Here is a 26,468-nt window from a genome sequence, read left to right on the forward strand (position 1 = left end):
TATGAATTCCGCACGCTTCCGCTTCCAGGTCACCTCGTTCTCTTCTCCCACTGGAGGATCTTCTCAAAAGCATGTCGCCAGATTGATTTATATAGGCTTCCATTCCCAGACCCACTTTAGTTTAGAGATTATAATTAAAATAATTATTAGCCTAAGTGTTTACTACTACAAAACGAAATGCTTATGCACACTAGTTTAGAACCAGTTTATTAGTTACTATTCATGACAGTTAAACCTATATAGCTAATACATTTACGTGTTATAATTATAAAGTTCTATTAAGTTATTGTGACGTCTGCTCCCTGCACTTCTAGGATAATGTAGCTTTGTAAACTTACCTTAGCCAGCCAATCAGAAGTCATGGATGTAGTTGTAAAAAGGTGGGTAAACCTTCATCACAAATAAAAGGTGTGTAAACTGAGTTTCCTTGCCTCTTACAGTTTTACTATCCTATATTATAACACTATATAACAGTGTTTGTTGTCCATCATAACTCATGCATGACTAAATGCATGTCTGGAGCAGCATTCTGGTCATTGGGGGGAGTGGAAGAGGAGGGCAGGAGAGAGGAGGGGGAGTAGGGGTGGTGGTAGGGAAAGATGATAACGTTAAGCAAGTGCCAATGAACTATAGTAGGAATGAATGAATCTGATAGATGACTAAAATTTAAATGTGACATTTAAATGAGACGTTATCACCACCTCCCAGATACCCTTTCCACTCTTTTCCCCATACCCCTGTTCACCTGTCATTAGCCCCCTCTCCCTCGTCAGCCCCAGCTCACAAAGTTCAATTGCAAGCAGGCCTAGCATAAGCGAACAAAGGTTTACAAATTCAGTTAAAATAGGCTACACAGAATACGATAAACAGCAGTAGCGTAAATATTTTTAATTTGCTAGGTATATAGCTGCTGCGTTATTTAAAAAAAATTATTTTTCAACAATTCCATGGCGATATTATGTTTAGACTACATTTGGTCTGAGATTACATTTAACCTAATTGATAGTGGACAAAAATGATCTAACCTCTGAAATGTGTACTGGGTGTGAACAGGGCCACCTTCAGTTGCAAAACGTTCTCGAACATTGCATTTAGAAATGAACGTAATTCATTATTGCAAATATCGAAGAGGCATGTTTGTACTACATAGCATATCTGGATGTTCCAAAACGTTGTGTCCTGCTGAACGCGCCCCTGTTCTTGACTTTTAGCACTTTTGCGCGTATCTTGTTTTGACGAGAAACCGCAACGGAGTTAGAAGTTGCCTCCTCGACCTATTTTAAAACACGTACATTTACTGAGACGCAGTGATGGACTAGAATCAAGTGAGACAATCAAAGTAACTATGGAATTGCATTATGTGTTTGCTATTAAATGAGAGTTGATAAAGTTGCAATGGGATGACTTCATGCCGTATTTTAGCTAGTTATTTTCTGGCTAGTCGTGGGCTAGCCTAGCACCAAGGAACGGATGTAAAGACACGCGGAAGCGAGTTCAGTGTTTAGACGACGTAGTCAGAGGTATTTTTTCATGTATAAATAATTTGATATGATTTTTCCCCCTCTACGAAATCCATTGCTAGTGTTGAAGGCCAGGGATTACACTGCATTCGTGTACCGTTAAAGCTCCCTGTTTTTTGTTTGCAAGTCTGTTTTTGGGCTGATCCTAAACGACCTTATTGAAATAAAAAATATTAGGGCCTAAATGTATAGGTCCTCCGTGTTTTTGTCAGTTTATGTCTTCTTTAGGTAGCCTATTTAACTGAATTGATTTATTAGCAAATCATTTCTAAACTGTGAGCAGACTTTCTATTGAGGCAGTATTGCCAGTGCATTACTGTAGCACCATACACACATCATTATTGCTATTACAGTTAGGAAGACAATATCCAATATCTGTGTTACAGGTCTGTGGTTGGCAGTGGGATCTTTCTTCATCACATGAGGGGCGGGGTAGCCTGCCTTACTGCCCTCTTCACAGATACCTGCCTCCTCCTTGGAGGGAAACAAACCTTGGTCATAGGAAATCCGCCTCCTGATTTGAGGAAAATGTTTCGCCCTGGGAAAGAAAACCATCAGACTGAACCAAGGTAAGACAACTAGTAATTTGAACAGAGGACAAGATCAAAATGAGCCTATGGAAAAATGTTCATTTAGAATACACAGTAGGCCTATTTTATGTTCATATAAGCATTGTCACGTTGTATAAATGATTGGAGACAGCCGCAGGAATACGTAATAGGGGGTTTTAATACTCCACCCAAAAATACAACATGCCATGAAAAGGCATGGGGACGAAGCCCAAAACAAACACGTATACAAAAACACAGGGATGTAACCCATACAAAAGAGCGAGGTTAAACCTCTAATAAATTACACGGGACGAGACCCGAAATAACAGGTGCACAAAACACGCAGCACGAAAGCCGAAACAAAGCACAGGTAGGGGAGAGCACTAGAGGCGCTATCTCAAAAATCAAATGGCTACTTTATGGGACTACATGTTCTATGGTCAACTTCTTGTTCACATGTGGTCAAGGTCACTCTAATCTGAGGTGGGCACAAGTTTCTTATTTCCCCCCCTCAAAAGTAAAAAATTGTCACTTTACATGTTATGCAATAAACTTTTTTAGGTGTGAATGTTCAAAATTATGATTTTGCACAGAGTAGAGGAGACAATAACGTGTCTTTTGATACTTTAACTGCAGTCCTATGTTGAGCTAACCTTGAGATTTAGCCAACATTAGCACACATGTCAGTTTGGGGCAAGTTGTCTCAATGACCTTGGGTCAAGTCTTCACATGTGACAACTTGCCCCAGTATACATAGACGCATAGAACATGCTCAAAAAACATTTTGATATTGTGTAATCAGCTCTGATAAGAGTATTAAATGTTACTGTAAATTGATTATTATATATACACGTGTAGTTTAGAGCAGCAGACATATCCCTGGACTACACAAGACAGGCTCTGGTGTGTGTGTGTGTGTGTCTACTAACACACTACATGCCTACTGTATGAGACAGTACTGTATATCCACACACACACTACTTCATACAGTGGCATGAATTTCGTGTGGTGTTATGAATTGCATTGTGGCAACAAGGATAGTAGACAGGGAGGTGGGCGTAATAAGCCTGTAATGAATATGTAATTTCAATGAGGAAATGTGTTTTTGAAGGAAGGAAGGAAAGAAAGAGGGGAAGGAAAGAAAGATGGTTAGAAATGATAAAAGAAAGACAGAATGGCAGCACACCACCTGGCATAATGTTAAAGGCAGTGAGGCAGGTGAAGTTGTAGAACAAATCAATCAGGAGTACAGCGAAGTATCTTGACATAAATGACAGTACTCTGACTCGGTATTGTTAAAAGGTTACCAGAGAAGAAGTTGACAGAAAGACAGCCATGCCAACAACAGTGGTTGGCTATACAAAGCCACGGCAGGTTTTTTCACCTGATTTGGAGATGCAGCTCGTTCAGTATATTACTAGGTCAGCTGACATTTATTTTGGTCTGTCGCCAAGTGAAGTCAGAAGACTTGCCTACCAGTTTGCTGTGGTACATCAGCTGAAGTTCGCGCCAATGTGGGCAGAAAAAGAAAAGGCCAGCTCGGAGTAGTTTACTGTCACGTTCGTCGTCCTCCTCATCTGAGGAGGAGTAGTAAGAAGGATCGGAGGACCAAAATGCAGCGTGATGATTATCCATTTTAATTAGAAAACTTGAAAACAAAGAACAAAACAATAAACGGACAAACGACCGAAAACGCAACCGTCCCGTATGGTGACATACAAAAAGACACAGGAACAATCACCCACAACCCACAATACAAAACAGGCTACCTAAATATGGTTCCCAATCAGAGACAACGACTAACACCTGCCTCTGATTGAGAACCATATCAGGCCAAACACATAGAAATAGACAAACTAGACATACAACATAGAATGCCCACTCAGATCACACCCTGACCAAACAAAACATAGAAACATACAAAGCAAACTAGGTCAGGGCGTGACAGTCCCCCCCCCCCCCCCCCCCCGGACTCCGGCCGCAAACACTAAACATATAGGGGAGGGTCTGCGTGGGCATCTGTCCGCGGTGGCGGCTCTGGCGCGGGACGTGGACCCCACTCCACCATAGTCATTGCCCGTAACCTCTTTGGAATGGCAACCCTCGCCGCCGACCTTGGACTGGGAACCCTAATAAAGGGCCCCACTGGACTGCGGCGCCTCTGGACTGAGGGGCAGCTCCGGACTGAGGGGCAGCTCCGGACTGAAGGGCAGCTCCTGGCTGACGGACGGTTCTGGCGGCTCCTGGCTGACGGACGGCTCCTGGCTGACGGGCGGCTCCTGGCTGACGGGCGGCTCCTGGCTGACGGACGGCTCTGGCGCTCCTGGCTGACGGACGGCTCAGGCGGCTCCTGGCTGACGGACGGCTCAGGCGGCTCCTGGCTGACGGACGGCTCTGGCGGCTCCTGGCTGACGGACGGCTCTGGCGGCTCCTGGCTGACGGACGGCTCTGGCGGCTCCTGGCTGACGGACGCTCTGGCGGCTCCTGCTGACGGACGGAGACTCAGGCGGCGCTGGACAAGAGGGAGACTCAGGCGAAGCTGGACGGGAGGGAGACTCAGGCGGCGCTGGACAGGAGGGAGACTCAGGCGCGCTGGACAGGAGGAGACTCAGGCGGCGCTGGACAGGAGGGAGACTCAGGCGGCGCTGGACAGGAGGAGACTCAGGCGGCGCTGGACAGGAGGAAAACTCAGACGGCGCTGGACAGGAGGAAGACTCTGGCAGCGCTGAGCAGGCGGGAGCACCTGTAGTGAGGAGACGGAGAGACAGCCTGGTGCGGGGGGCTGCCACCGGAGGGCTGGTGCGTGGAGTGGCACCGGATAGACCGGACCGTGAAGGCGCACTGGAGGTCTCGAGCACCGAGCCTGCCCAACCCTACCTGGCTGAATGCTCCCGTAGCCAGGCCAGTGCGCCATCCTACGTTACAGATTGCCCCATTCAGAACCCAACCCTACCAGGCCCCAGCACCATCCCTGCTCTGCCGGCTTCAGCAACATTCCAGCCCTGCCGTGCCCTAGCACAATTCCAGCCCTGCCAGGCCCCAGCTCCAACCTGCCATTCCCCAGCACCATTTCAGCCCTGCCAGGCCCCAGCACCATTTCAGCCCTGCCAGGCCCAGCACCATTCCAGCCCTGCCTAGCACGAGCTCAGACACAGACCTGCCCAGTTTTTATGCAGCACCAAGTCACCCTTGCCCAGCAATGCCATTGCTGACAACAGACTAGCAACTCCAGAGGACATCCGGCCATATCTAAAAGCTGACCCTGAAAACCAGCTTGCAAAGAAAGAAAACGGCACAAAACAGCAATTCTAACTGACACACAAGTGAAGCAGCACTAGAAATGGAAAAGAATAAGGCACAATCTAGCCAAAGGCTGTTTCTTGAATCAAATGTATTATAAAGCCCTTCTTACATCAGCTGATATCTCAAAGTACTGTACAGAAACCCAGCCTAAAACCCCAAACAGCAAGCAATGCAGGTGTAGAAGCACGGTGGCTAGGAAAAACTCCCTAGAAAGGCCAGAACCTAGGAAGAAACCTAGAGAGGAACCAGGCTATGAGGGGTGGCCAGTCCTCTTCTGGCTGTGCGCGGGGAGATTATAACAGAACATGGCCAAGATGTTCAAATATTCATAGATGACTAGCAGGGTCAAATAATAAAATCCGCAGTGCGAGTCGGCAGGGTGCAACAGGTCAGCACCTCAGGAGTAAATGTCAGTTGGCTTTTCATAGCCGATCATTCAGAGTATCTCTACCGCTCCTGCTGTCTCTAGAGAGTTGAAAACAGCAGGTCTGGGACAGGTATCCGGTGAACAGGTCAGGGTTCCATAGCCGCAGGTAGAACAGTTGAAACTGGAGCAGCAGCACGGCCAGGTGGACTGGGAACAGCAAGGAGTCATCAGGCCAGGTAGTCCTGAGGCATGGTCCTAGGGCTCAAGTACACCGAGAGAGAGAAAGAAAGAGAGAGAGAATTATAGAGAGCATACTTAAATTCACACAGGACACCGGATAAGACAGGAGAAATACTCCAGATATAACAGACTGACCCTAGCGCCCCGACACATAAACTACTGTAGGCTGAGACTGTAGGGGTCGGGAGACACAGTGGCCCCATCCGATGATACCCCCAGACAGGGCCAAACAGGCAGGATATAACCCCACTCACTTTGCCAAAGCACAGCCCCCACACCACTAGAGGGATATCTTCAACCACCAACTTACCATCCTGAGACAAGGCCGAGTATAGCCCACAGAGAAAGGGAAGTAAGGGGTGGAGTCAAAATCTGGATCTGCAAAGAACAAGAAGGCAGCTAAAAAAAGCTAAATCGTAGAAGAGTCATCATCAGATGAAGAGGAGTGATTCTGCCTCGTCTGTGTGGAGCCATCAAACAGCCTTCCAACTGAGACTTGGGTGAAGTGTGTGAGATGATTCAAATGGGCCCATGATGCTTGCATCTCAGCCCAGGCAATTTATGTGTGCCAGAACTGTGACTGAAGATGAGTCTGATTAGTCAGATACAGATACAAAACTGTGCATTAGTGTGTTTAAACACCACATCTGTTTGTTAAGACTTTAAAGATTTAATCAAGTTATCTGCACCATTCCATTCCGATTCCAACAATTACCGTGGATCTATGTGTACGCCAGAGAACGTTTGAGTTCAAAGTTCAAAGTAAAGTGGTCGTGCCACTTAATTAATGTGTGTTCTGCCAGCATTATTGTTTTGATTAAAAGGCATTATTTACCGGATTCTCTCGTCAATATTGTTTTTATTTTAAGTTCTTTAATGAATTTGGTTTTGAATTTGAAATTAAAAATCTATATATTTACAATTAATTAGTTAGTGTTCTTATTTGCTGATAATCTAATGTGACAACTTACCCGACGTAGTGTGACAATTTACCCGCTGATGGGTCTACAACTCCGCACTGAAATAAGATATGAAGATGTAATGAATACAAATATGTGACGAAGACTTCCTTCTTTCATTTGGTATGACATTTATACCATTGTGATGTATGGTGCCCAGTAAATGTTAGACAGCGTGAAAAGTGTAACAACATACCTCGCTCTCCCATACTCACAAGACCAACGGACATGGGAACAATAACCGACAAGACAATGGTGAACAAAGGGCACAATTATATTATTACTAGTCAGGGGAAATGGGAACCAGGTGTGCGTAATGGAACAGTTCAGTGACGCCTAGAGGCCGGTGACGTAGACCTCCGGAACTGGTGCACGGAATGAGCAACAGTACCTGTCGGATCCGTGACAAGCATTAGTTTATTCCAGGTATTCCCAAACTGGGGTAGCGCAATGCCGTCGGGGGTACGCCAAATAAAAATGTGATTCACGTTTACGTTTGGTTAGTGGATTTCCCGCGAGAAATGTTTTTTCTTTTCTTCACATTTTCAAACAGTCCATTTAGATTTTCCAACAGGGCTATACATTTGGGTGAGTTTTTTTTTCTCACCTGAGTAGCCTCGTTTCACTGACAAAAATCTAATTAAACCATCCAGTGTTCAGCGAAATAACAACACAATGTCAAATACAGGTAGCCTAGTCAAATAATGAACATCCAATCACATTAACTGTTACTCTCTCGCGGGAATTCCACTATGTAGTCAAACGTAGCTGCTGCTCATTCCGTTTGCTCGAAAATGGATGAATGGTTCACCATCCCGACACCACTTGGGTACACTGCGGCATCCACCGGGAGGCTCTTGCTGCCAAGGGACTGCCTGACAGCTTGAAAGACGTTTTGGTCACTACAGTGAAAATGGTTAACTTTGTTAAAGCAAGGCCCCTGAACACTCGTGTATTTTCTGCACAATGCAATGATATGGGCAGCGACCATGTAACGCTTCTACAAGGGGAAAAGTATTGACACGTTTTTTTTAAAATTGAGAGATGAGCTTAAAGTTTGCATGATAACGAGTTTCTCACACGACTGGCCTATCTGGGTGATGTTTTCTCTCGCCTGAATGATCTGAATCTAGGATTACAGAGACTTTCCACAACTATATTCAATGTGTAGGACAAAATTGAGGCTATGATTAAGAAGTTGGAGCTCTTCTCTGTCTGCATTAACAAGGACAACAAACAGGTCTTTCCATCATTGTATGATTTTTTGTGTGTAAATGAACTCAAGCTTACGAACAATGTGAAATGTGATATAGCAAAGCATTTACGCAGGTACTTTCCCGAAACAGATGACACAAACAACTGGATTTGTTATCCCTTTCATGCCCTGCCTCCAGTCCACTTACCGATATCTGAACAAGAGAGCCTCATCGAAATTGCATCAAGCGGTTCTGTGAAAATTAAATTTAATCAGAAGCCACTGCCAGATTTCTGGATTGGGCTGCGCTCAGAGTATAGTGCCTTGGCAAATTGCGCTGTTAAGACATTGATGCCCTTTGCAACCACGTACCTATGTGAGAGTGGATTTTCGGCCCTCACTAGCATGAAAACTAAATACAGGCACAGACTGTGTGTGGAAAATGATATGAAAACTAAATACAGGCACAGACTGTGTGTGGAAAATGATTTAAGACTGAGAGTCTCTCCAATACAACCCAACATTGCAGAGTTATGTGCATCCTGTCAAGCACACCCTTCTCATTAACCTGTGGTGAGTTATTCACCATTTTTTATGAACAAAGAAGGTTTTATATATAAGATGGCTAAATAAAGAGCAAAATTCTTGATTTATTGTTATGTTATTTGTGCCCTGGTCCTATAAGAACTCTTTGTCACTTCCCACGAGCCAGGTTGTGACAAAAACCCACACTCATTCTTATGTTTAATAAATGTATCGTATACTATGTGTGTGGCAGGCTTACAATGATGGCATAAAACAACATTTGAGAGTGCGCTGCGTAAGCAGCTGGAGGTTGAATGTTTGAAGGGGTACGGGACTATAAAAAGTTTGGGAACCAATGGTTTATTCCATCTGTAAGGTTCTAAGAATTGATGGTATGAAGATAGTTGAGAACAAAACGTCAGACTTGAATTCAATTTAGGATATTACCGGCTGGGAGGGAGTTTACTCTTCGACAACTCAAAGGTTCACAACAGTATTTAAAGTGATACAGGGGCGTCTCTGCCTCCCTACATACTGTGGAATGCATATACAACTGTAAATGGACAATGGACCAGCCAAAATTCATGTTAAGGAGATGTTATTTTAGTACCAAGAGGTTCCTAGCACTGACTTTTATTGAGATAACAAACTAGACCATACCAAATAGTGTGGGGCGGCAGGTAGCCCAGTGGTTAGAGTGTTGGACTAGTCACCGAAAGGTTGCAAGATCGAATCCCTGAGCAGACAAGGTAAAAATCTGTTGTTCTGCCCCTGAACAAGGCAGTTAACCCACTGTTCCTAGGCCGTCATTGAAAATAAAAATGTGTTCTTAACTGACTTGCCTAGTTAAATAATGATAAAATATATATATAGGAATGGTTTGAAATGCTCCCAAGGCCTTGTTGGCCATTTGCAAGAGTGTGTCACGCTGTATAATGATAGGAGACAACTGCAGGAATACGTAATTMTTWTTTTTATTTCTCCACCCCAAAAAAAGAGCGAAGTGTTAACCTCTAAAAAATACACTGGGCCATACACCTCCCAGTCGATGAGGTACTGGAAACGCCCCGCCCGACGCCTAAAATCCAGGACTTCACGGACTGAGTATACTGGACCTCCCTCGATGTCCAGAGGAAGAGGCGGGGCGTCACTGGTTCCAGCCTCAGCGAGGGGACCAGGCACCACTGGCCTGAGGAGAGACACATGAAAAGTTGGGTTAATGCGGTAATCAGCAGGGAGTTGCAAACGGTACGTTACCTCATTAACCCACCTCGGGACTTTAAACAGCCCCACAAACCGCAGGTTCAGCTTCCGGCAGGGCAGGCGGAGGGGCAGGTTCCGGGTGGAGAGCCAGACCCGGTCGCATGGAGAGAAGAAAGGCGCCTCTGCGGTGGCYGTCGGCCTGTTCCTTGTGCCGACGCACGGCCCGCTGGAGATGAGTGCACTGCATTCCAGGTTTCCTCAGCGCACTGAAACCACTCATCTACCGTAGGGGCCTCGGTCTGGCTCGGTTGCCAAGGTGCAAGGGCCGGCTGATACCCCAATATGCAATAGAAAGGAGTGAGGTTAGTGGGGGAGTGGCGGAGGGAATTCTGCGCGTACTCAGCCCAAGGTAGAAAATCCGCCCACTCCCCCGGCCGGTCCTGACAGTAACACCTCAGGAACCTGCCCACTTCCTGATTGACCCTCTCCACCTGCCCATTAACTTGAGGACGGTACCCAGAGGTGAAACTGACCGTGACCCCCAGGCGTCCCATGAACACTCCATACGCGTGAGGTAAACTGAGGGCCACGGTCTGACACAATGTCCTCCGGGATCCCGTATTGCCGGAAGATGTGCTTAAAAAGGGCCTCCCGAGTGTCGCAGTGGTCTAAGGCACTGCACCGCAGTGCTAGCTGTGCCACTGGAGATTCTGGGTTCGAGTCCAGGCTCTTTCGCAGCCGGCCGAGACCAGGAGACCCATGGGGCGGCGCACAATTGGCCCAGCGTCGTCCGGGTTAGGGGAGGGTTTGGCCGGCAGGGATGTCCTTGTCCCATCAAGCACTAGCGACTCCTGTGGCGGGCCAGGCGCAGTGCATGCTGACACGGTCGCCAGGTGTTTCCACCGACACATTGGTGTGGCTGGCTTCCGGGGTAAGTGGGCTTTGTGTCAAGAAGCYGTGCGGCTTGGTTGGGTTGTGTTTTGGAGGATGCACGGCTCTCAACCTTCGCCTCTCTCGAGTCTGTACGGGAGTTTCAGCGATGAGACAAGACTGTAACTACCAATTGGATACCACGAAATTGGGGTTGAGAATGGTGGTGTTCCCCTGGGAGGGGGTAAGGTCAGTGACAAAGTCCACCGAGGGGTGACCAGGGTCGTTGTGGAATCGGCAGGGGCAGGAGCTTTCCATAAGGGAGGTGTCTGGGTGTCTTTGACTGAGCACAGATGGAGCAGGAAGAGACGTCAACCCGGACTTCCCTAGCCAAGGTGGGCCAACAGTACTTCTCAGTCAGGCAGGCGATGGTACGGCTTATCCCAGGATGAACCGACACAGGTGCCGTGTGCGCCCAGGTAAGGAGGCGGTCCCAATTCCTGACATTTAATCCTTGTAATAATTCCCTGTCTAAGGTCAGTTAGGATCACCACTTTATTTTAAGAATGTGAAATTTCACAATAATAGTAGAGAGGATGATTTATTTCAGCTTTTATTTCTTTCATCACATTCCCAGTGGGTCAGAAGTTTGCATACACTCAATTAGTATTTGCSTTTTAAATTGTTTAACTTGGGTCAAACGTTTTGGGTAGCCTTCCAKAGGCTTCCCACAATAAGTTGGGTGAATTTCTGTGGATATAGATATTTTTGTACCTGTTTCCTCCATCTTCACAAAGTCCTTTACTGTTGTTCTGGGATTGATTTGCAGTTTTCGCACCAAAGAACGTTCATCTCTAGGAGACAGAACACGTCTTCTTCCTGAGTGGTATGATGGCTGCGTGTCCCATGGTGTTTGTACTTGCGTACTKTGGTTTGTACAGTTGAACGTGGTACCTTCAGGTGTTTGGAAATTGCTCCCAAGGATGAACCAGACTTGTGGAGGTCTGCAATTTTTTTCTGAGGTCTTGGCTGATTTCTTTTGATTTTCCCATGATGTCAAGCAAAGAGGCACTGAGTTTGAAGGTAGGCCTTGAAATACATCCACTGGTACACCTCCAATTGACTCAAATGAGGTCAGTTAGCCTATCAGAAGCTTCTAAAGCCATTACATAATTTTCTGGAATTTCCCAAGCTGTTTAACTTCTCTAGGATTAGGGGCAGCATTTTCACGTTTAGATGAAAAGCGTGCCCAGAGTAAACTGCCTCCTACTCAGTCCCAGATGATAATATATGCATATTATTATTAGTATTGGATAGAAAACACTCTGAAGTTTCTAACTGTTTGAATCATGTCTGTGACTATAACATAACTTATTTGGCAGGCAAAACCCAGAGGACAAACCATTCAGATTTATTTTTTTGAGGTCACTCTCTTTTCAATGGGTTTTCATTGGGAATCCAGATTTCTAAGGGACCTTCCTGTAGTTCCTATCGCTTCCACTGGATGTCAACAGTCTTTAGAAATTGGTTGAGGTTTTTCCTTTGACAAATGAAGAAGTAGCCATGTTCAGAATGAGGCTCCAGTGAAGTGTACTGTTTGTTAGAGGCGCGTGACCAGAAAGCATGCTACAAATTGTTTTCCTCTGGTATTGAACAAAGGTCATCCCGTCTTCAATTTTATCGATTATTTATGTAAAAAAATACCTTAAAGTTGTGTTACAAAAGTAGTTTGAAATTTGGACATAGCTTACAGGTAACTTTTGAGATATTTTAGTTCACGTTGTGCAAGTTGGAACCGGTGTTTTTCGGATCAAACGCGCCAAATAAATGGACATTTTGGATATATATCGACGAATTAATCGAACAAAAGGACCATTTGTGATGTTTATGGGACATATTGGAGTGCGCAGCAGAAGAAGCTCTCAAAGGTAAGGCATGAATTATATCTTTATTTCTGCGTTTTGTGTCGCGTGTTGAAATATGATGGTCTGTGATTGTTAGCTTGGGTGCTATCCTCAGATAATAGCATTGTTTGCTTTCGCCGTAAAGCATTTTGAAATCTGACACGTTGCTGGATTCACAACAAGTGTAGCTTTAATTTGGTATATTATGTGTAATTCATGAAAGTTAAATTTTATAGTAATTTATTTGAATTTGGCGCTCTGCATTTCACTGGATTTGGCCAGGTGGGACAGTACGTCCTACATATCCAGAGAGGTTAAAGGCACAGTCAACTTAGTGATGTAAACTTCTGACCAATTGGAATTGTGATACAATGAATTATAAGTTAAATAACTGTCTGTAAATAATTTTGGAAAAATGACATGTGTCATGCACAAAGTAGATGTCCTAAACGACTTGCCAAAACTATAGTTTGTTAACAAGAAATGTGTGGAGTTGTAACGGCTCTTCAACCGAAGAGGAGGAGCAGGGATTGAACCAAACTGCAGCTGTGTATTTAGACATAATGAATTTATTTAAGTGTAGACGAAAAACACGAACTTCACTTGAATACTTACAAAATAACAAAACGAATGTAGACAAACCTGAACATACGAACTTACATATAACACGAAGAACGCACGAACAGGAAAATGACTACACAGTAAACGGGAAACGAACGAAACAGTCCCGTATGGTGCAAACAAACACAGACACGGAAGACAACCACCCACGACAAACAATGTGACAACACCTACCTTAATATGATTCTCAATCAGAGGAGATGAAAACCACCTGCCTCTAATTGAGAACCATATTAGGTACKCATTAACCAACATAGAAACAGAAAACATAGACTGCCCACCCAAACTCACGTCCTGACCAACTAACACATACAAAAACTAACAGAAAACAGGTCAGGAACGTGACAGGAGTGGTTGAAAAACTAGTTTAAATGACTCCAACCTAGGTGTATGTAAACTTCCGACTTCAGCTGTAGATCATGCGCCAACAGTCTTCCCAGCACAGACCTGACTAACGAGACATGCTGGGTGCGGTCAGCAGAATAGACCAAAATGTTTATATAAACCACTACGCCCTGTCCCAGCATGTCCCGAAACACTTCGTTAATAAAGACCTGGAAAACTGAAGTAGCATTAGATAGGCCAAAAGGCATTTTGAGATGCTCGTAATGGCCCGTGGTGGAAAAGGCCGTTTCCCATTCGTCGCCTGCACGAATGCACACCAGATTGTAGGCGCTCCTCAAGTCCAGTTTTGTGAAGTACTGCGCCCCGTGCATTTGTTCGATGATGGTTGGGATGAGGGGTAAAGGATAGCTGAACTTAACGGTGGCTTTATTCAGTATTCGATAATCAATGCAGGGGTGCAGTCCCCCATCTTTCTTTTTAACAAAAAATAAGCTTGAGGGGGCTGGTGACGTGGAGGGGCGGATAAAATACTGCTGGAGGCTCTCCTGTATGTAGGTCTCCATGGCCTCGGTCTCCACATAGAAGAGGGGATAGATGTGTCCTCTCGGGAGGGCTGTGTCAGACAGCAGGTCAATGGCACAGTCCCGGGGGCGGAGGAGGAATGCGTGTGCAGATCCTCCGGACTTATTCCTCCGTGGTCCGGACTGTCCACCGTAGTGGTGTTGACAGACACCGCGAGACACCTCCCCTGACACTCCTGCGACCAACCCAGCAGTCTCCTCTCGGACCAGGAAATAACAGGGTTATGCTAACTCAACCAGGGGAGACCTAAAACAACAGGGTGGGTGGGGTGTCTATAATCGAAAAGGTGATCTGTTCTAAATGAGTGTCATGGGTCAGCAGAGAAACGGGAACAGTGATGTGATGTACGAGCCCTGTCCCTATTGGACAATTATCCAGGGCTCGAACCTAAATGGGTGATTGTCAGGGAAACCAAAGGAATGCGTAATTCAGCGGCCAGTGCTCCATCTAAAAGATTCCCGGCAGCTCRGGAATCAATCAGAACTAYCGGGAGTGAGGGGCTAGGGTATTCAGGGAATTTAATGGAAAAACACACTGGTTGAGTTGACAGAAAAGGAGGGGAGATCTTGCATCCTACCTGGGTTGGAGCAGGGGAATTCCGTGGCTTGTCACCTCGCCTATTGGTAGATAGAGGGCAGGTCGGGGAGAAATGACCCCTTTCTCCACAATAGGAGCAGAGGCCCAGATTCCTCCTTCTCCTATACTCTGCCTCGGGCAAACGTGCAGAGCCCATCTCCATCGGCTCTGGGCACGGAGCAGGTGTAGCCATGGGCTCCGGATTCTATGCAGGTCTTCGACGGGACCGCAGGAGGTTGTCCAAATGGATCGCCATGCGGATGAGCTGGTCGAGTGACAGGTTGTCATCACGGCAGTACAACTCCATCTGTACCTCCTTCCGCAGTCCGCCGCGGAACACGGTGACCAGAGCCGACTCGTTCCATCCGGTGGAGGCCGCGATGTTCGGAACTCCAGGGCGAACTCCGAGGTGGTCCTAGATCCCTGGCGTAGTCGGAGTAGGCAGTCAACCCCCTCTTGGCCATCCACAGGATGATCAAACACCGAGCGGAAGAGGAGGGTGAAGCGCTCGTAGGACTTGACCTCGGGTCCGCCCGTTTCCCAGACCGTGGCACCCCAGTCCAGGGCCCGTCCGGACAGCCAGGTCTCATTGCAGAAGGAATCCCTTGCATCTTGCTGGAGTGCCGTCAAAGTGCTCCAGGAGGGACAGGGGTATTCCGCGGACCGGCTCAGATGGGACGGAGGCAGGTAGTGGTGTTGTGGGAGCTAGTGCCGGAACCGGTGCTGGAGACTGGAGGGACTGCACATTCCCCTCCAAACGCAGGATGGTTGCCAGCACGCTGTCCGTGGTGCTGCCGAGTCTGGAGAGACATTCCTTGTGATGCTGAACTGTCTCTACGATGGTCGTCAGCTTGGTCTTTCCTGCTGTCTCCATTTAGTAGGTTGGTTATTCTGTCACGCTGTATAATGATAGGAGACAAGCGCAGGAATACGTAATAGTTTTTTTAATTTCTCCATCCTAACTAAAGAGTAAGGTGTAAACCTCTAAATAATACACAGGACGAAACCCATAAAACAAGGGCACAATAACAGTAGCATGGAAGCCGATACAACATAGCACAGGTACTTACAAGACCAACGGACATGGGACAATAACCGACAAGGACAATGGGGAACAGAGGGCACATATATACACATACTAATCAGGGGGAATGGGAACCAGGTGTGCGTAATGAGACAAGACAGTCCGGGGTTGATGGTAATGAATCCAGTTCAGTGACGCCTAGAAGGCCGGTAACGTAGACCTCCGGAGATGGTGAACGGCATGAGCAGCAGTACTGGGGGGATCCATGACAAAGAGGCTCAAGAGGGTCAACTGGTGTGCTCTCACAATAATAGACTATACAGTTAACAGACAATATGGTTAAAACCCTTCAGAAATTACATGTACTGTTTTGTCTATTTAACAGGGAAGTCTCTGACTCCAATGTGGTAAAACTCAGCAATAAGCTCAAAGCCACCCTGAAGAAAAAGTATCACAGTCCGCCAGGGGGGGAAACTGAGCATCCATTTTATATACATTGTGATTTCCAGTATCCACCTGGTGAAAGTGGAGAGGTGAACCAACATGAGTACATTCAAATTAAGCCAACTTTCAGGAAGAGACACCAATGGAGATGCTCACCCTTAAGCTTATACTATGATTCTGAACTAGACGACAAGCGAGTCAGAATAGGGCTGACGAAGGGCGTCTCTGGTATTGGCAAAACTAGCCAGGTGCGGATGATTATTCTTAACTGGGCAGAGGGAAAAGGAAACCAGCAATGTACTCTCATATTTCCCCTTCCTTTCCGGGAGCTGAATTTGCTGAAGGAGAGACTAAGTCTGATTGAACTTCTTTACAAGTTTTTCCCAGAATTGAAAGAACCTGGAATTTCCAACTTGGAGAACTTCAGAGTTGGGTTCATTCTTGACGGGCTGGATGAATTCCGACGTCCTCTCGACTTCAAGAACAGCCCGATAGTGACCGATGTCACAGAGCCCTCCTCCGTGCCGGCACTGCTGACAAACCTAATTAACGGTAATCTACTTCCCTCCGCCGCTCACATATGGATTACATCCAGACCCGCAGCAGTCCATCGCATCCCTCTTCAATACATCAACGAAGTGACAGAAATCGAAGGCTTCACGGACTCTCAGAAAGAGGAGTTCTTCAGAAGAGCAATCATTCACACGGACCAGGCCAATGCAATTATCCGCCACTTGAAGTACTCAAAAAGCCTCTATGTTTTGTGCCAGATACCTATTATCTGTTCGATTTCTGCATCAGTCCTCGTTAGACAGACATGGCTATCCGATAAAGAATATGACCCCGGAGCTCTGACTCCAATGTACACTGACCTACTCGCCCTGTTGCAAACACAGAKCCAGAATACACAGAAGATGGCTATTAAATTGGGGGAACTAGCCTTTAAGCAGTTGGTGAAAGGCAACACGGTTTTCTACAGGGAAGACCTACAAGAGTGCAACATTAACTGTGATGAGGGGTCAGAGTTTGCAAAAGTAAGCATACCCATCTTCAGGGAGGATATTGGGCTGCAGCAAACGAAGATCTACTACTTTGGGCATACCACCATTCAGGAGTTCTTTGCCGCAATGTGGTTTAATCGATCCTGCAACAGCCTAGATGAAAACCTGAGGAATGCAGTGGACATGGCCTTGCAGAGCAAAAACGGAAAGCTGGACCTCTTCCTCCGGTTCCTCCTCGGCTTCTCGCAGAGCTTCATCCAGTCAATCGCAGAGGCCGGCTACAACTCGTCGGAGACACTGACGGAAACGGTAGAGTATATCAAGAAGAAGGTCATGGAGAATCCCGCTTCACCGAGGACCCTCAACTTGCTGAACTGCCTGACGGAACTGGGTGACAGCTCTTTAGAAACTGATGGCGTGAGCTTTCTCAATACGGGAATCACCCCAGATGCCAAATACCCACGTGCACATTGGTCCGACCTGGCCACTCTGTTAGTGGCATCGGAGTCTGAGCCGATAGACATGCTTGGGTTGGAAGTAAAGAAGAGAGGAGATGAGGAACTTCTGAGGATGCTACCAGTGATCAAAGCTTCCCAGACAGCCACGTAAGTACTTGGTCATTTAACAATACCAGCTATTACAGTGAGCTCCAAAAGTATTAGGAAAGTGACACATTTGATGTAGTTTTGGCTCTGTACTCCAGTACTTTTGGATGTGATATAATAAAATTGTCTTCCATATCGGGTGAACCGTTTAGAAATTACGGCACTTTTTGTACATAGTCCCCCCATTTTATAGGACCAAAACTATTGTGTTTAGAAACATATTGTATTCTTATTTACAATGAAAGTGACTCCAAAATGACACAATACATTATTTGCCATGCATTTCTATTGGACACAAAATAATCTGAAACAACCAAAACAAACAGCAAATACATCCAACCAATTTGTAGTCACAAGCTTGATGTAGTTATGTGCTATGAATATGGGACCAAATACTTAACTTTTGACTACTTCAATACACAAAAGTGAATTCGGCCCAATGCTTTTGGTCCCTTAAAATGGGGGGGACTATGTACAAAAAGTGCTGTAATTTCTAAACGGTTCACCCGATATGGTTGAAAACACCCTAAAAGTAAAGCCGACCGACTGCACTTTAGATTCATAGTCATTGTATCATTCTAAATCCAAAGTGTTGAAGTACAAAATAAACAAAAAATGGGTCACTAACTCAATACTTTTGGCGCACACTATCGATATTAAATGTCTATAACACAAGATAACTGTCATCCCTGTGATGTAATTCAGGTTTGTTGGACCCATCTTATGATCATTACACAGTTCTGTTGGTTTAATGCCTGCTTGTATGTCTATGTTTTTTTTGATTCCCTAACCTTCCTTCTTACCAGGCTGTCATATCACAAACTAACAGAGAAATCCTGTGAATGTCTGGCCTCGGCGCTCACCTCAAAGGTGTCCAATCTGAAAACTCTGAACCTGAGTTTCAACACGCTGAAGGACTCAGGAGTGCAGCTGTTGACGGCCGGCTTGGCCAAGCCACACTGCCGACTGGAGAGACTGAAACTGTCCGGCTGCAGGGTGAAACAGAATGGCTTTGCCGCTCTGGCCAAAGCTCTCAAATCCAACCCCTTGCACCTGCGGGAGCTGGATCTGAGCGGCAACGAACCGGGAGAATCGGGGGTGTTTTATCTCGTTGACGGACTGAAGGTTGTCAATTGCAAACTTCAGATCCTGAAGTGAGTATTGAATCAATGGCTAGGAAACCCGTTCTGATCATGTGTACCCCCAATTGTAACATCATTGAATTCAGTTCCCCTATGGGTTTATCCTGTGGTTTGATGCAAATGAAGTTCTCCTCATAAGGAAATACAGTTAATCTTCTAAACTAGTTTACATAAATATATTCTTTAAGGGTATAATGTATTTTTATTGAGATAGGACAGTGAAGAGGAGACAGGAGAGTTATGAGAGTTTGCGAGTCAGAATGGCATGGATCGGATTTAAACTCATGCCGACTCTGGTAGCCTAGGCTGTACATCTGTGCTGGGGTTCGCGGCACTAACCGCTGTACCACGTCTTCTAAAGTATTATAATCTTCGTTAGGCTCTCAAACTGCAAGCTGGGCCTGGAGCTGAGTCGCGCTCTGGCGGTGTTGCTAATAGACAACCCCAGACACCTGCGAGAGCTGGACGTCAGCATGAACAACCTGGGAGACCGGGGGGTGAAGCTGCTCATGGACATACTGAAGTCAACCCAGATATACAAACTGGAGTGAGTACTGTCTGGAGTATTGTAGTACACTCACACATTCCACCTCACTGATTCTAAAGTGGAATGTTCACTGTAGTAAATGTACCATACATTTTCCCTCCACCACCAGGTTGTACTGTTGTCAGCTCACTGAGAAATGCTGTGAGAACATGTTTAGGTGTCTGGTGAACATCCCCAGTCTGAGGGAGCTCAACCTGAGCAACAACAACCTGAAGGACGAGGGGGTCAAGATGCTCTGCAACGCCTTCGGACTGCCCGCCTGTCAACTGGAGAAACTCATGTAAGCTAGCTTACCCCACCAAGAGTGTACGGGCCACTCTCCCCTAGCCCCTACTCCATGTAGGCTGACACACTTTGGTTCAAATACTATTTGAAATTAGTTCAAATACTTGTCAGACTTTGTTTGAGCTTGCCTGGCACAATGGAACCAATAGAATAGTCTCAAAAGTGCAAACCCTGTCTTGCCATCTATCTCTCCAGGCAGTCTAAAGTGAACACTTAAAGTCTCTGAAAGCCAGTATTTTGAACAATAGTCTGGAGCTGAATATTGAAGAGTTTATTTTTCTTTACCCTTGTCTCTCCAGTGTGGCGAGCTGTGGCATCACCCTAGTCAGAGGGTTTCATTTCAACTCTATCCTCAAAGAGCTGGACATCAGCAGGAACCATCTGGGCGACTCGGATGACTGGGCCGATGTCTTGTTGTGCTTGTCTTCACTTGAGACCCTCAGGTGAGTTCTGCAAACCTAGCACATGCGTGTGTGAGGGGGGCATTTTTCTCAATGTAATTACCTCTCCCCACCTAGGGTGAGTGACTGTAAACTGACAGAGAAATGCTGTGGGGAGCTGGTCAAAGCTCTCAGCTCCAACCTCACCAACCTGAAAGAGCTGGATCTCTCTGGAAACGACCTGGGAGACCACGGTGTGAAGACTCTCTACATGGGACTGACGTCCAGGTCTTGTACACTGGAGAGACTGTTGTAAGTAACAGCATTAGAGAGAGTTATAAAGCTCATTGCTTGGTCTATAATATCACACCGCACGCTCTTCAAACAATGAATTATTATAAGCTTATTCACAAAATGACTTGGTCATTTGTTAACTTATAAATCACTCGTACAATTCGTGAAGTATTGTTGACCAAAACAAATTGAAGATCTTTTCTCCCTCTGGTGACTTTCTCCACTCTCTTTCTCTCTATCCCCATCTCTCTCCCCACATTCACCCTCTGTTTCTTTCCACCCTCTCTCTCTCCAGTCTGAGATGCTGTGGGYTCACAGTAAAGGGCTGCTCCTCCCTAGCCTTAGCCCTGAAGTCCAGCCACTCCAGCATCACAGAACTAGGCCTGATGGGAAACGACACGGGAGAAGAAGGACTGAGAATTCTCTCTGACGTCAGGGACAATCAACGCTACAAACTACAGACTCTAGAGTAAGTCCTGGTGCCATCAAAGCTTACAATTATGTTAGTAATTTATTAATAATGACTTGTGGCTGMAAATCCATGTGTGTGGAAAAGTGTCAACTTTTCATAATTGGATTGTGTGGAAAATTCTGTTAGAATAGGGATAGAATGAGAACATTATTTTGTTGTATTATATGTCTATGGTGGTAACACTATTCTTTGTTCTAGAATCAACGATTGAGAGAGGTCTTGACTCGCTTGATGGGGTTCTTCTTGGCGTCTCGGTCCTCAAGTTCTGTACTCGCTCTGGTCAAAAGTGGTTCACTGTAAAGGAGAACAGGACGCTATCTCGGACGCAGACTGGGATMTGCATTCAGACGACTGAATTGATCGTTGTACAGACTTAAAGAAGTGTCTAAACTTGAACAAGTGAATTGTATAGAATTTTAAACAGTAAGATGCCCTTCAGGATGTAACCACAGTGTCTGTGTACCAAACTAAAGGATGTTACTCAGTACCTTCAGCCTCAATCATGCTCAGTAACCTCCAAGTCCATGCAGTATTTTTTGCACATCAATTGTCAAGTCAAGACGTTACAGTKTACGATGTAGCCTTTACTGAAGAGAAAGGTGATGCTATGTTTTACATAATGACCTTATTGTGTTTTCTTGTTAAACCAAGGATGTGTCATCATTGGGGGACTATAGTGGGACTGAGTAAATGAATAAGCCATTTGAAGACGTTTTCACCTTTACCACCCCCCCCAGACTACTCGCTCAGTCTTCAACGATACAGGTTGAATAGAACCCTTAGATTGGTGTGGTATGAACATGCTAATGAGGAGAATGCTACTCCAGACAGCATAGATYCAATTGGACAAAACATGGTAGAGCTGAAGTACAAAACTCCACATTGAAAGGTTTAACTTAATAAAAGTAGGATCTCTATGGTTGGGTCTATGGGCTCCTGAGTGGCGCAGCGGTCTAAGGCACTGCATCTCAGTGTTTGAGGCGTCACTACAGGCACCCTGGGTTTGATTCCAGGCTGTATCACAACCGGTAGTGATTGGCCCAGCGTCGTCCGGGTTTAGCCGGCGTAGGCCGTCATTGTAAATAAGAATTTGTTTTTAACTGACTTTCCTAGTTAAATAAAAAAGAATGAAAATCTAAATCAGCTTTCCTACCTTTGTGTTTAGTGAATAGGGTTGACCAACTTTAACTCCAGATAAGTAAAAACATGATTTATTTGATTTTGCATTAGTGATTTATGCATTTACCACCACATCACTGAATATCATTCTTGCATGATTCAACATATAGGTTATAAGTTACTGTATATACCACTACAAGCACAGGAGACCGTTTTTTGGGGCGTTTTGTGTTTTTTWAAACTCATTAAAACGTTCTAAAATTAATGAAAACATGCATTAATAAACTGTTTATTTTATATATTGTACATGTATTGCTGATAAATAAGTATTAAAACATTCACTAAAAATATAACATTCATTAAAATGAACTGTACTATTAGAAGTTAGTAGGGCTCTTTTTCATTTACTCAGAAATACTGAGTTGGGTAGGAGGATTTAGAAATGTGGAGCTAATGTTGTAAACCGTGATTGACCACAAACTCCTGCACAGTAGGTGGTGGCGTGCYCCTTTAACGTTTGTTTGCGGACCGCCATTATCACAGAAGAAGAAGATGGAGAAACGAGAGAGGTTGGCCTGGAAAATAACTACTTTAGTTTTACCCCCTCTGTGTGAGTTCCTCTAGCTCTACGGTGTTAAATGTGTTCCAGTCTGAAGACGTGCYTGTCCTACCAGARCGATCTGTGTGTRGATGGCTCGTGAGGGMAGAGAGGAAGAAGAGGGCAGYTYAATGGGGTGGGGAGTGAGAAGTATGGGTGGTGAAAAATTCTCCAGATGGCTCTTTAATCTGATTCCCATTCATTTAACACCCCTTATAGTCCTTATAATGCTACCGTACTTAATTAATGGGAAGACAAAATAACACAATAGGGCTATTGAGAGTTCATGTAAAATAGTCACAAAATGTTTTGTGATACAAAGTCAATGCCACATACCAAACATTAGTATTGATGTGGTCCTCTATGGTTATTTTTGTTTTACTCATGCTTTTCCAATCCGAGACATTATTTATTAACCCCGCACAATTTAATACATTTAATCAATTGTATTTGTAAATTTTGCTAAAAGTATCACACAGAAAGCAAGAGGCCAGGCCACTAACAATTTAAAGAGCCAGTGCAGTCAACATGTAATTTTCCTGTGTTTTATATATATTCATAACCTATGAGGAATAATATGAATCATAAGGGAACCATTGCGCTGTCCCAGAAGCTTGGCTGGTGCGTAAAAGCCGTGAATTCAGACAAACAAAAAGGTGTAGCATAAAGCTAAGGCCTACTTCATTATTCTAATTTATTTATTTATTTTCACTGCATTAGGAATAGCGTACACATACTTTTGTCTTTACATCCTTCTTCAGTGTATAGGTACAATTMTATTTGAATTCAAACCCGCTTTTTTTTAGGGAACAACTGATGAGTAGCGGGTGCTTTTAATCAGGGTTGCCACTCATCTGCCAATCAGGGATGTGTCTTTTCTGGTCTACCTGTATACAAACAAGTTAGTCACAAAGAAATACAGAATTATAAGGTAAGAGAGCGGGCACCAAGGACAACTCAATTGCCTTAGGTGTATGCTCACTTGAATACATTATATCAATTCACAAGATACCCTACCACAAAGGATATCAGGCTCAGCCGTTCATAAATATGTGGGTCTAACTCATAAACGATATGCAAAATCTGTAYGGACAGTGTTCTTGTAACAGTCTAAATTTGGCCTATAGGAAGGAGGTGAAATATAATTATTCGTTTAAACCGTACAGAATTTAATGTATATATCCACATGGCTTCTCTTTGGAGTAATTTGTTGTCGCAATCACCTACTCTGCGTGGTGGAGGAACTTTTTCGATCCCAACGTAACGCAATTAATTAATAGAAGGATTTTGTTGTATAAAGTGTCTCGCAACTGACGAGGTGATACTGTATCCTGATGTCTAATAGTGGTTTTATGTTCTCCAAAGATACTTTCAGGGTGCGGGATGTTTTTCCGAAATAAATCTTATTGCAAGAACACTGTAACATATCAATAACTCCTTTAGTAGTGCAYGWTAWARARMACTTTATCTCACAGGTCCTAGAAGTCTGAGGGCATATTACTAAGTTAGGACATTTCCTTATGGCGCTCCACGAGGAACATACATCTCTAAATAATAGAAGTATAACCAAACCACTGATGCAGGAGCTGCTTGACGTTTTAAACAGACCTATATGTTGACATCACGGTTCAATTGTACAGTGATGACATTAGTGTCAGGGGGAAGAKCTCTGCATAGGTTAGACATGTGGCATAGACTTTGCCACAGTTTTGGAAGTGTCATCGTTAGTGGGATTGAATGAATGAATGAATGAGCCATCTACCATTTAATGAATAGAATTAACAAAAAAAATGTTTTAATGAATTAGACATTTGGAAACATCTTTTCATTTATCTAAATAGACCTATGTGTTTAACACACTAACTTCAATATCACAAACGGGTGCACCGATGACACCATAACTCTTACACCAAGGACAGCTTTCTGATGTTGGTCGGTCTATTTTTCATTCCCCCCTGCACACATCGGTCTGTCTTCCCCCAGCTGATAACAGCACATCGAAACTCACATCGAAACTCGTGTCACGTAGTTTGATGGACGATTATGGGTACGAGATATGAGCAACGTTGAATAATCAATCCATGGTTAATTATCACTCATCAKATGAAAATGTTGCGTGTGCTTCAGATGGCCATATCAGTCCACRAATACAGGACTAGTAAAGGCCCACTGCGCTACTTTTGTGAAAATAATTGTTGTTTATTAATACAAAAAAAACATTCTAATTTGTCAGTGGGTGATGCAACACCCTCAACATCCCTACTTCCCGCGGCTATGARGTCATGCCGGGATCACTGTGGTCCTTCTCACAGGGAAGAAACAGCCACCTTGCACCCTATTTTTTATGGATATACGATTTAATGATTTGCTATATACAGTTGGACGTCAGTGCTTTGACCGGRCATTTACTCAGACCAGAGATCCCTCGCTATAGCCACTGAGGACATCCATGAGGAGTTTGAAAGCCAACTCATCTTAGACCGCTGCTCCCGAGTTATGCAGCAGTCTACGGCACTGCATCTCAGTGTTAGATGCATCACTACAGACCCTGGTTCGATCCCGAACAAGGACAACAACCACCCGAGCCACTGCCTGTTCACCCCGCTATCATCCAGAAGGCGAGGTCAGTACAGGTGCGTCAAAGCTGGGACCCAGAGACTGAAAAACAGCTTCTATCTCAAGGCCGTCAGACTGTTAAACAGCCATCACTAACATTGAGTGGCTGCTACCAACAAACTGACTCAAATCTCTAGCCACGTAATAATTAAAAATTGGATGTAATAAATGTATCACTAGTCACTTTAAACAATGCCACTTTATATAATGTTTACATACCCTACATTACTCATCTCATATGTATATACTGTACTCTATACCATCTACTGCATCTTGCCTATGCCGTTCGGCCATCGCTCATCCATATATGTATATGTACATATTCTTATTAATTCCTTTACACTTGTGTGTATAAGGTAGTTTTGAAATTGTTAGATTACTTGTTAGATATTACTGCATGGTCGGAACTAGAAGCACAAGCACTTCGCTACACTCGCATTAACACCTGCTAACCATGTTTGTGACAAATAACATTTGATTTGATTCGATTTTAACTGTATCACAACCGGCGGTGATCGGGAGTCCCATAAGACCGCGCACAATTGTCCCAGCTTTGACCAGAGTAGGCCGTCGTTGTAAAAAACGGACTAGTTAAATAAAGTATTTCGATGGACTCCTGCGAGAGGGCTTTTATATGGATCACTTACGATGGAGTTTGCCAGGCTGTCGCATTACAGTTTTTTCTGATTGCTTAGGAACCATCTTTGAAACTATAGGCTATTTTTGCAAAACTCTACACACTAACCACAAAACCTTACACCAAACCAGCAAAACGTCATACATCTTTTGCAAGAGCAAACAATTCAAACAATGCCCTCAGACTTCTAGGACCTATGAGATAAAGTCATGTTTAACAAAACTCTTCAAACTCTTTCAAATAAATGTGTTTTTGCATCAGTACAGTACACACGAACCATCATTTGAATAAGCATACCAAGCACCAACTACGCACTAATAGTATACATGTGGCTACGCACTTGTTGCTTTTGCTTTTTCTGTGTGCAGGGCATAGCAGTTTGCAATAAAGTTTTGTCATACGTGTAGTAAACACACATACACACAGGTATCCAAATGTGTAAAGTATGGATGTGTATTCTCAAATTATTCTAACGTTCCTCAAACAACAAAAGCGCACGAGAAGAAAACAGTAGAAGTCTTATGGCCGGACCCACAAAGGCGA

At 44.7% G+C, this 26,468-nt stretch overlaps 1 protein-coding gene across 3 annotated transcripts; it reads left to right on the top strand.

Annotated features, from left to right (window-relative positions):
- Positions 1-1,201: 1,201 nt before the first annotated feature.
- LOC112069295 (NACHT, LRR and PYD domains-containing protein 12-like) lies at positions 1,202-21,376 on the top strand. Of its 3 annotated transcripts, none has more exons than XM_024136601.2 (10): positions 1,202-1,520; positions 1,907-2,089; positions 16,171-17,835; positions 18,642-18,989; positions 19,357-19,524; positions 19,634-19,804; positions 20,109-20,252; positions 20,328-20,501; positions 20,779-20,952; positions 21,154-21,376. In XM_024136601.2, the coding sequence occupies exons 2-10, from the start codon at positions 1,941-1,943 to the stop codon at positions 21,164-21,166; spliced, it is 3,006 nt and encodes a 1,001-aa protein (XP_023992369.1). In that variant the 5' UTR covers positions 1,202-1,520; positions 1,907-1,940; the 3' UTR covers positions 21,167-21,376. The 3 variants fall into 3 exon arrangements, with proteins under 3 accessions (XP_023992369.1, XP_023992370.1, XP_023992371.1); XM_024136602.2 differs by having other exon boundaries at positions 1,202-1,339; XM_024136603.2 differs by having other exon boundaries at positions 1,202-1,325.
- Positions 21,377-26,468: the final 5,092 nt, after the last annotated feature.

The sequence above is a fragment of the Salvelinus sp. IW2-2015 genome, unplaced genomic scaffold (assembly GCF_002910315.2).
Source record: "Salvelinus sp. IW2-2015 unplaced genomic scaffold, ASM291031v2 Un_scaffold963, whole genome shotgun sequence".
NCBI classification, from domain to species: Eukaryota; Metazoa; Chordata; class Actinopteri; order Salmoniformes; family Salmonidae; genus Salvelinus; species Salvelinus sp. IW2-2015.